This window comes from Diorhabda sublineata, chromosome 7 (genome assembly GCF_026230105.1).
Source record: "Diorhabda sublineata isolate icDioSubl1.1 chromosome 7, icDioSubl1.1, whole genome shotgun sequence".
Lineage (NCBI taxonomy): Eukaryota > Metazoa > Arthropoda > Insecta > Coleoptera > Chrysomelidae > Diorhabda > Diorhabda sublineata.
The window spans coordinates 6,632,475-6,644,699 of NC_079480.1; the positions used below are offsets into that span (position 1 = coordinate 6,632,475).

Below are 12,225 nucleotides of genomic sequence, written 5' to 3' on the forward strand. Positions count from 1 at the left end.
TGAAATAAAGAAAAAAATATCGTTGTATTAATACAAATCTGATCAACCTTTTTTCTATCTCCACCAGAGGTCAATAGCTCGTCACTCGCGAGTGTCAAGCGGCTCTCTGCGAAAACAACAATTCTCCACAAACATCAGAAATTGCATGGTACGAAATGGTAAACAATTTAGTTAAAAAGTTAAAAAATATGGAAAGACAAATCTATCACGAAAACAATGAAACTCCGTCTAGTTGACGCTCTTATTTTCCCCATTGCAATGTACGCAATTGAAACATGGTCTTTAAACGAAGCAGATGAAAACCGAATAGAGGCTTTCGAAATGTTTATAAAATGTTTATAAAATGGGCAGAATACCGCACCAACGTATCCTTATTACAAGAAATTGGTCCACGTACAAGGCTGCTAACCAGAATAAACCGCATGTATCTACAGTACCTATGACATATAGCCAGAAAATCAGGAACAATGGAACGATTTATCATAGAAGGGAAAGTAGAAGGCAAACGCCCAAAAGGCAGATATCTAGCTTGATGGGTAGACCAAACAAAACCCTTAATAAATATGAGACTGCATCATGCCGAAAAGATTGTACAGGATAGGCAAGCTTGAAAACAACTATATAAATCAAATATAAATGGTGACACTTCATTCTTTTGAAGATATTGGAGAAATGAGGAGTAGAATATATTATTAATTTAAAACAAAAAATCAAGTAAAGCTGATTTATTTGCCAAATAATTGGGTACCAATGGGAGTATTTGAGAACGGCAATTATATGAGGTGAGAATTTCTTATAGGAGGTCTGGCTATTAAATAACGAGACTGCGCGCCTAGAGGGCGCCCTAGACGGGTGGGGTAGAAAACGAGTAGTGCATTGAGTATCTAGATATCTTGTCTATTCACGTCCCAAAAAACGTTTCCATCACTATTATAATATTTGTGCAATAGCGGTTTGAAACGAACGTGTTTTTTTCTCATGCCGAAAACCATATCGTTAAATTAAAAAAAAACTCCGACTGAGTGCTATAAATTAAGCCAGAGGCCTATTGGCACAATTCGCTATCTCATGCGCGTGTTTTTGAGTGGTGTAAGCGCTTTAGTGAAGGCCGAGAGAGCACTGAAAATGACCAGCATCCAGGTCGCCGTGTGACTGTTTCCGGGAACACAGACCAAAATCAATAAAATTGTGCGTGCAGATCGTCGAATGAGTATCCGAATGATTGCCGATAAAGAAAGGGAGAGAAATTTTATAAGAGGAATTACACATGACAAAAGTCTGTGCAAAGTTGATGCCAAATAATCTGACCCCTGACCAAAAGCTGTTGCTTCAACGGATCTGCTCAGTTTTCCTTGAAAGGTTAGAAAAAGATTTGCTTTGAAAGGGACCTGATTTGGGTCGATGGAAGCAGTAAAGCGAAAAACGGCAGAGTTCCTAAAGGTGCTCACCAAAGAAGACTTTCAGCACTGCTTCGATCAATTGAAAAGTATGGAAAGGTGTGTGGCGAGGGGAGGGGAGTATATGGAAGGGGAGCATTGGAATGTAGAATAATTTTCATACTAAAAACCTTTTTCGTAACCAGTCTCGTTATTTCAAAGTTTTCCTTTTGTAAATGATCTAATTTATTTCAGATTGAGCTGATGATATCAGCTCATCTGTTGTGACTTTGATATGGTCGGTCAAATAGAATGACAAACTGAAACATTCTTTCAGTTTATTTTATTCTAACACAAAAAGTACTTATTAATACAATTACAAAAGTAAAATGAAAATAAATAAAAATTTGGAAATCAACAGTTAAAAGCTAGTATCAATAAGGAGAAGCTTACACATTATTGTTATTATAAAATCTTTACTAGAATTCTCGTAATAATTGATTTAAAAAATGAAATGCCATTTTGTGAGCTTCCTACTTTCCGTTCTTGGTGACATTCTGTTACAATTGCTTCATTACTCATTATTTATCTTACCTGATCTCGTAGTCTCACAGTAAACGCCAAACGATTTTCTCTAAATGCTTTGAAACCCAGTTTTGGTTGATCTCCTGATTGTAATACGGGAACTACATTACCACCGAATTCCATAAACACGTCTTTCCCTTCTAATACCTAAAAAGGTTTACGTTAATTTAAAAATTATTAAAAAGTATGGTTTAATATTTATAATATTTAAACAAATTATAGTAACGATTTTGAAGAATATATTTACTTCTACATCTCGACTCTTTGCAATTTCAGTGAAATGTTCTTGATGTTCTAACGTTTTGTCTTCTTTGTCATCTGTCATGCAAAATACTCTCAACCTTGCCTCCACTGGTGATACTCTTTTGGCGAATACAACGAATTTTGCCATGAATGGAACGTGCATTGCCTGAAATGTAAAAATTATCTATCAATTTCATTTTTTATACATGGTTTTTAATTGAATATTCATCATCATAAGCCTGACTTTATCGAGCTTCTTCTGCTACTAACATCTGTTTGAAGATTCCTATTTCAAGTTGGAAACATCTTATCAGCATTTTCCACAATCCCATTATTCCATCCTAATCTTTACCTGCCCCTACTTCTGATACTTACGAGGTAGGGCGGCTATTAAATAACGAGACTGCGTGACTGGAGGGTGCCTTAGACGGGTGGGGTAAAATAAAAAAATACGTTTCCGTCACTATTATAGTATTTGTGCAGTAGCGGTTTGACACGAACGTGTTTTTTTCTCACCATGTGTGACGAAAAACAGGAGCAACGTATTAATCTCAAATTGACAAAAACTCCGACTAAGTGCTATAAATTGTCGCAAGAAGCCTATGGGGACAATTATCTATCTCGTGCGCGTGTATTTGAGTGGTGTAAGCGCTTTAGTGATGGCCGAGAGACCACTGAAGATGATCAGCGCCCAGGTCGCCCTGTGATTGTGTCAACTCCGGAAACAGTGACCAAAATCAACCAAATTGTGCACGCAGATCGGCGAATGAGCATTCGGATGATTACCGAGGCTGTAAACGCCGATGAAGAAACTGTTTGACACGACAAAAGTCTGTCCGAAGTTGGTGCTAAAAAATCTGACTTCTGGCCAAAAGCTCTTGCGTCAACGGGTCTGGTCAGATTTCCTTGAAAGATTAGAAACAGATCTTCTTTGAAAAGGGCCCGATTTGAGTCGATGGCAGCGATAAAGCAAAAAACACCAGAGCTCCTAAAGGCACTCACCAAAGAAAACTTTTATCAAAGAAAAAAACGTATAGAAAGGTGTGTGGCGAGGGAGGAGGGTATTATTAAACAGCCAGACCATGTATTGAATGATATATCATAATCAATAGCAGATTTTCGTCAGTTCTGCTCAGGTTTCCTAACCATACTTAAGGATGAAGATTATTTGTGTTTTACAAAGCAACAGCTTAATTTGATATTTGTTACAGTTGGAAAATCATTTTTAAATTAACAGGTATTTGTGAAGAGGATGAGATTTTATTTTGGAATGAATATAATGTAGAATCTTATCATGCAAAAGTTTCTTCGTGAACAATGTAAGTTGAGATATTACAAAAAGATTTACCAAAGAGATATGCCAAGCTATAGATCCTCGAGGGAAGAAAATTAAAAACCAAAGGAATTAGTCGTCATGTAATGACTGAAAAAATGAAATTCATTGAAGATAATTGATAAGCTATGATAGGTAAAAGTGCATCCGTTCTATTATTCAATTTACGTTTTTCAAGAAAAAGAAGTTTTTTCTTGTTTTTGCCACTAGCTGTTAAAGAGGCTATGGTTGATTTGATGTTGAAAGAGATAAGCGAAAACATTTGTTAAATTTACCTGATTATATAGTTCTGTGGCCATTCTTGCAGCATCGGTAACATTTCTGCAATCCATGAGCCAAAATCGCGCGGAGACAGTTGTTGTAAATGAAACACAATCTTTTACGAAAGTCAAAGGTGTTGAGCCAGTTACGTCTTCCCATACAGCTTTATTTTGACCACCTGTACGAAATCTACACGTTAGAATTAAGCATTCCATTTGTAAAATTTCATTGAAATATTTTGGTGTTTGTAATTAAATTAAAAAGAAAAAACAGTAACTGATACAATTTTTGAAAAATGTTTCTTTACCGCAAACACATTCTCTTCAAACTGGAACTTCTAGCTCAAATCTTATAATTGTAATTATCAAATTTTTTGTTTGATTTAGTTTACTCTTCTAAAAATTATTTAATATTAGGATAAAAGAGAATTAATATATCTAACATTATTGGACAAAATTTTTCAATCTAAAAAAAACCCCGTGCATGTAATTTTTTTATGAAAATTGATAGTTTAAACCTATAGGATTTGCAAAGACAGAAAAATGTTCAAAAACATTGAAATCATTAAAAAATCGAAAAATGTTTCTCTCTTATGATTTGCCTAAAGTGTATTCGATAGAAAATTTCATTATCTTTCAGAAAGAATTTACGCAAGCCAATTTTTTGACCGGTAGAGTCAGGCAAGCCTTTTTTTAAAGTGTGTGATGAGGGAGGAAATTTCTCCTTAATTACATAATTTTTTTTATTTTGGTCGATTTAATGTCTACTTTAAGATTATCTTGGTTTGCGGGCTCAGAAACGGCCGAAAATATTCAGCAAACCAGCTTAAAACCTATTGACTCCGAGCTAAGTCGTTAGATTTTAATCTGGTTTGCTGACTATTTCGGGCCGTTTCTGAGCCTACAAACTAAGATAATCTTAAAGTAGACACTAAAAAGAACAAAATTAAAAAAAAAAATTGTGTGCGTCAGCTCCGATGCACGACTGGAGTTTACTCCTTAAGTTCGATAGTCTAACCAGACGCAAAAAGAGTTTATTTAACTTAAAAAAGATTGATACTGTATAAAAGGGTAAATTTGTTAATTAATGACAATAATATACATATATAAATATATATTTATTCATTTCATATACATTTATTATAACTAATCGACGAAATATTTTACATTAAACTTTTTACAATAGTCAATAATCTCGATAATTCATATTGGGTTGATTATCTAATTTTATGTGTTGTTTTCAAATACATATTTACATGAACTACATCGGTAATTATTAAAATATTTAATAAATACAAATTGCACATGCTCATATATATATAATACATGAATTATAACGTACCTTGCAACCACGTGTTTGTTAGATGTTCCGGCAATATCATCTACACCTCTTTCTGCCATAGTTATTTGAAAATACTTTCAGTTCGCTTTAGCGGAACACAATGATAAAAATTAAAACGCCACAATAACAATATTAACTATTGACATTTATAATAAAAACAGCAATATAAGTATGTTGACAGTGACAAATTAGAAAGTTGCGCATCATAGGGTGCGCACCAAAAACGTAACGAGGTCATTCATCGATAGATTTTACTCCTCACATTTTTCTCATACCGGGCCCCTTATATATGCAAATCGATTCTTGAGGAGTAAACTCCAAAAATCATATTACGTAATGTGGAAGAAATTTCCTCCCTCATCACACACTTTAAAAAAAGCTTGCCCGGTCAAAAAAATAGTTTGCATAAAATCTTTCTCAAAGATAATGAAATTTTCTATCGAATACACTTTAGGCAAATCATAAGGGAGAAACATTTCTCGATTTTTTTAATAATTAATTTTTTTAAACATTTTCCGGCTTTGCAAATCATTGCAAACCTCGCGTTTTCTTTTTCTATAGTTTTGGCACTATCAATTTTCAGAAGAAAAAATTATATGCACGGGGGAATTTTTAGATTGACATCTCTTGGACTATTATGTGTGTATAACATTCTGAAGAATAACTTTTTGAATGTGTACAAGTGTTATATAGTCATTTTTCAAAATATGCACTCTAATACCTTCACATAAAAAAATAAAATGTGTCGAACCTAACAAAAACGATCACAACTGCTCTACAGGGTACCCTAGAAGTTAATGCGTTGCTTAAGATAGCAATTTATGGTCTTATAAATAAATTTATTATTTAAATAAGGAGGTATGCAATAGCAAATTCGCAAGTAAGATTTTTATTATTTTATCTGGACGTTTGTTTTATAAGAACTCTTAGTATATTCACAATTTACACTATAATAATGAGAAGTTGTTACTGTTTGATAAAATATTTATTGAAAAATTGTCATATTCCAAAAGATGATAGAGACAGCGACTTCGATGAATAAAGGAGGATATAATCACTATCGCCAAAACATGAAAAGATTTTTATCAAGCATGCTAAGAACTCAACATGAACCTCTTGCCAGAAAAATCTAAATTGTGTGTGCAATCTTTGCTAAGGCTCTCTTACGATATTTGAAGTAAATAATTTGAACAAATCAAAACATGTGCAAATTTAGAATTTAAAAGACATATTGAGGAAGATCGGAGAGAATACATAAATGAAAAATCTAAGAAGCATGATTGGAAAAGATCGAATCAGGAAAAGAATTTAAAAAAAAAGATGACAGTGGTACGCGCTTGTAAAACGTAAGGAAGAATTCAGTTCCACACGCTTAATTTTAGAGAAAAACCATCAAGAAAAACGGACTCTCTGAAAAACCACCTAAAAGGTATGAGGACAGTTGAAATCCATTTCTGAACAAATCGTCAAATCTTCAAGATATTCCATGATGATTACCGAAAAAACATAAAATAATGATACGTTCTAAAGATTGTTAGAGTTGTGAAAAGAGTTACAATCTGACATTATTATACGAGGGCGGTTCAAGTGTAATCGAGACAAACGCTCTAACCTAACATAACCTAATCTTAAACCTTTATTTATTCTATTTATTCACAATTATTTTAGGTAATTTTGAAAATTACACATTTTTGCCACCTCTCCGGAAGCTTTTTGATACTTAAATCGAAGAATTTCTTGGACAACTCGGATAGCCAAACGCGCATGAACTTCTCTACTTCGTCGTTGGTGAATTTTTGACTTCCGAAGGCTTCTTTCACTGGTCGAAAAATGTGGTAGTTGTAGGGTAAGACTTTCGGACTGTTAAGGGGGATGTCCCAGTATCTCCCACCTAAGTTTTGATATTGTATCGAGCGTGAGACGCGCGGTATAAGGGCGCGCAATATTCTGGAGGAGAATCGCACTTCGCGCTGGAATGCTTCTCCGTTTCGAGCGATAAGCAAATTTTACGTGTGTTTTGAGAAAGTTAGAGTAATATGCAGCTTTTATGGAACGTTGTGTGCTCAGGAAGTCAACGTATAGCAATCTCCGTCGCGTCAGGCCAAGAATACAGTACACATAATCTTACCCGCGGACCTGTTGTATTCGTTTTGACTGGCGCCCTCCTCCTTCTTCTTTCACTCTTTGGACAACAACTTGCTTAAGGGAGTGTGATACTGTACCCGTGTGTCGTGTAAAAAATTCGTCCCCCTTCGCTTCGTATTACTTCAGAAAGCAGCAACAAACCGCATTAATCTTTGCTCGAAGTTCAACAGTTTGGAACCCTATCGCGTCGTTATTTTGCGATAATGAAGGTGTTCGTGGATAATAGAATCTACACTACCAATACTTATGCCGAGTTTAGATGAAATGTTTTTAAAAATTCATCCTACGGTCCTTCAAAATGAGTTGTTCTACGTGGCTAATGTTGTCTGGTGTGATGCTGGTTTGCGGTCAGTGATCATACGGCTCATTTTCGCGGCCATCTTTAAACGCTTTGGGCCAATTAAATACAGCATACCTCGGACACTCACTACCGAATTGATTTCGTAAGCGCCGATGAATTTCTGCGACAATACGTTGCGCAATCGCGGTCGGTACTTGGTGTTCTCTCGTGGTCGTAGCACGCGCGTGAAACATGCTTTCACGACGAAAACTATATCACGGTGACACTAAGGGACTCAGCTAGAACATAAGCTACAGGCGCGCCATCTACAGCGTTTGTTTCGATCATATTTGAGCAGCCCTCGTACATATACGGTGTTGTAGGTTTACTATGGAAAAGCTTTTTTCTCTTACTTTAGTTATTCTGAATTGTTAATCCTTAACTAATTTCTTCCATGCATCTATTCGATGAATTAATCGGTTAACTTCTAGGTCACTCTGTATATACAAATGTCAACAAAAACAAACAGGGATACTTTTTAAAATTTGAAGATTGAAATAGAAACTAATACCTTTAAATGACATCGTATCTTTTTATATATTTTCAGTATGTGTTATCTACATCAAATTTAATTTTATATAAATAAATATACAGGGTGCAAAGGAACTTAATACCAAAATAATGTTATAAATTCAATATTTTATCATCCGAGCTTCTAAATTGAAAATAAATCTTATATTAAGATATTATTTTTAGATTTCATACACATAAATACATAAAATATCAGTAATTGATTATGTATATCTTCCAATCCAATTGGCTATTTGACTATATTGAAATATGTTTCGAAGAACTTCTTTTAGTCTAAAAATTCCAGATGACCTAAAAGTCTACTATTATTTGATTTGTGTAAAAAGTGCACGATTTAGACAACAATACTAGGATTGGAGATTAGTTTTTGTTCGGTTCCTACAAAGGACTTATTGACATGGTAACTTCGACGTACCCTCTTTTTCATGTTTTTTGACTTTACCTATTTTGTATTTCAGATAATTTTCCATATCCTTTTCCATCTATATCTCAATAAATAAGATTTTAATAAGACGCGCATGCAATTCGAATGGCTATAATCTTTTCATTTTTCATTGTATAAACTTCTTTAATTCACTTTACGGGCAAAAACATTCTACTTTTTCGTAACATTTTTTGGATTTTTACGGGGAAGTTGAAACTATTTTCTTTATAGTAAGATGAATAAATAGTTTTAGGAGGATTTGTATGAAGTATTTTTATATAAGCTATTTTATAATATTATTTTTTATAACTATATACGACATAAACAAACTATACCTACTAATGAATCAAAATACTTTAGATATAAAATGTAAATCTGAGAATTTTATTTGAATTTCTAAAAGCATGTTCATTTTTTCTACTCCCCACGTAATTTTGGCATTAAGTTCCTGAATACGCTGTATGTTATGTATTAAACACCAACACTTTTATGAAAAGCTTAGACATTTTTTATTATTTGTCTCGTCTATTCTGAGAAGAATTTCCCCCATTGTTTAATAGATAAAAAATAAACAAGTAAAAATATGAACACGTTAATGTCATGTCTTCATTTTTTCTCTTAGTCAAATTTCAAATTCTGAAATCAGTTATGTATGGATCATATTTTTGTATTAAGTTATTCATAGTGGAGATCCTTGAAGCTCCTCTTTTTGGATTTTAAGCAGGATTCAATAAGTAGAAAACATTTGTTCCAGGCGCTAGCAGCACTCGGAAAATAATACATTTGGTAAAAATTACACTGAATACCACCGAGAATGAAGTAGCTATCGAAGGAAGCCTATCCGAAAAATTTTAAACAAAAAGAGGTTTAAATCAAGGAGATTCATTATCAAACGTGCTGTATAACCTTGTATTAGAAATGATCCTGAGAAATAGTGTCCTCCGGACCCAGAGAATGAATTACAATAAGAAAACACAAATCCTTGCCTACGCAGACGATGTGGTAGTTATAAGTAGAACGACAAAGGATCTAGAAAAAAATGTTCCTACTATTTGAAAAGAAAGCAGAAGAATATGAACTGCGCATAAATGAACAAAATACCAAATATATTGAGATGGGAAGGGATCTGAATAGCTGCAACCAATTGAAAGTAACGACAGAGCAAACCGGGGAGTATAGATTTGATAAAGTTCAGGAGTTCGAATACCTGGGAGTGACAGTGACAAACGAAGGAGGTGAAACCAGGGAAATCTAAAAAAGACTGGCGAGAAGGAGCTCTAGGAGAGGGCTCTTAAAATCAAAAGATATTTCAATAGCCGCAAAGTTACGCATTTACAAGACAGTTATACAACCAACAATGCTGTATGGCAGTGAGAGTTGGATCATGAACAAAAAAGAAGAAAACAAAATAAACATGTGGGAGAAAAAGGAGGATTTTTTGGAGGAGTGCGAGAGAAAAACGAGTGATGAAGAAGAACGAACGCAGAAATCAAAATACTGTATGGTCAAGCTGACATGGGATTTGTGGTCGGAGCAAAAAGACTCCGTTGGATGGGACATATAGCTAAAATGGACGAAGACAGTTAGGCGGAAAGATCCTTGTTAAGGGGAGAAGAAACGAAAAGGAAAAGGAAAAATGTATAGAAGCATGTGAAGAAGATTTAGAAAGAATAGGAATAGAGAACTACCGTGAAGCAGCCAAGTACAAAAATAGATGAGGAAAGCAGTAGAGCGACTTCAAGCCTTGTGCCTATACGGCCTGTTGAGCTGTTTATATATAAGGTTAAGATCCTATTATACAGTTAATTTCCCATTGAAAATGATTATTTATGATGATTAATAATGATTACTCCTTTAATTAAGCTGATTGATTTCAACCCATTATATATGGAATCATTTATTATACTTCGATAATTCAAATAAAACACCCCTTAGTTAGCATTCTAATTTACCATTCACTCAACTTTTATTTGGAGCGTTCAAATTAAAATTAATGGTACGTATACAGGATCTTCACGTTAGTAATTTTGAAATCGAATCTAATTTTAATTATTGCACAAGAACGAGAACAAAACAATTTGTTGTCATAGTAATGTCACACAGTAAAGTTTAATAGTCTTAGAATGTACTAATTACGTCATTGTACATGTCATACATATAGTGTTTCAGAATAAATTGACTATTTAATGTGAAGAGTTAGATAGGATTTTCTAGCACATTTCACAAATTATCTTTTATTGTTGAAATAACATTAACCATACTTAGTGTTGGATTCATATTGTGAATAAAATAATATTGAACAAAAAATTATTTATTTAGATACTTTCAATTTTGCTATACAGTACAAATAATCCTTATAAAACGTATTTTTGTTATTTTCCAAAAGTAAGTCAATATTTCCATTGGTATAATAAGCAAACTGACCACAATTCCTTCAATTTATATGTAATTTTATTTGCTGTATAAAGCCAACTTAAAAAGAAGTATTTCAAATTACGATATTTACTTAGTACATTGGTTTTCGCCAAAAGGTAATACGTAAAATACAAACTGATCAATCCAATATCAATTGCAGAAGACAGTTATGGGAGGAACAATCAATATTCCATAAATACGCACGACACTCATACCAAATTAAGAAATGAAAAATAATGTTTACTCCCCGTATAAAATTCGGTACATCTAACAAACCGTCAGTCCACGTGGACTTGATGAATGGTAGATCAAACAAAATTGTCGGCAAGGGTTTTTATAATCTGTAATTGATATTAGAAGAACTATATCTATATTCCTCATTTGTATATGTAAACAGAAGAATTTCTATATGTATTATATGTTGTTTTTTTGCTTTATAAATCCAATTCGAGAAAGAATTTTAATATTAGTATTAAAATATTAATAAGAATTACTTCTTTACTTACTTAAGTTGTTTTAATCTGAAACACTATATGATAGAAGTCATCTCAAATAAAAAGTAAATGCTTTTCAAGTAGTTTTTTCATCTCTCAAAATGAAAATAAACGCTAATATTCAACAGAAAAATTTATTTTTCCATTTACAATTCAAAATATCATTGTTTTTCAGAAAGTATATTTTTGATCGTTAACTTTGCAGTATATAATTGTAACAAAGAGCAAGCACACTTCAATCACATAACATTTACGGAACTAAATTTACCTGATTTAGTTCCTATCGAAGCATGAATACGAAAATAATAGTTTGCAACAGTAAAGACAACACTGATAACAAGTAACTAAGTACCATTTACTAAGGACATCCAAAAGAGACAAATCGTTTTATCATCATGCAATGAAATACCAATCTGTATCACATGTAAATCGATGAAATAATATAATCAATGATATTATAGTAAAATTCAGTTGGTATTTTATAAAAAATATGGTCAATAAATTCTAGCAAATTACTTCAAATTTTAGTCGATTCTTAATAGTCTGATAATTTTTAAATCGCAATTGGTCATATTTACCACTTTTCCAAATTCAGTTCAGTTAACGATTGTTTTTTCTAAAAGATTTTCTAAAAATTACATCAGTTTTATAAGAGTTTTAATATGCGGATTATATTCGATGAACCTGTAAACATTATTCGATTCTAGGATGATGTGTTGAATTGAGTCATATAATAT

The 12,225-nt window shown here is 33.1% G+C and overlaps 1 protein-coding gene across 7 annotated transcripts in view; it reads right to left on the reverse strand.

Moving 5' to 3' along the window:
• The window catches only part of LOC130446929 (ankyrin-3-like), a 200,686-nt gene that overhangs the window by 37,959 nt on the left and 150,502 nt on the right, over positions 1 to 12,225 (reverse strand). For all 7 annotated transcript variants that reach the window (XR_008910193.1, XM_056783461.1, XM_056783459.1 and 4 more), the window contains 3 exons: positions 3,813 to 3,976; positions 2,209 to 2,370; positions 1,971 to 2,108 (listed from right to left, as the gene is read on the reverse strand). Coding sequence is in view for 6 of the 7 variants with exons in the window: in XM_056783461.1 (XP_056639439.1) it covers positions 1,971 to 2,108; positions 2,209 to 2,370; positions 3,813 to 3,976 (464 nt within the window). In the remaining variant the exon portion in view is untranslated. The remainder of the gene's footprint in view (positions 1 to 1,970; positions 2,109 to 2,208; positions 2,371 to 3,812; positions 3,977 to 12,225) is intronic.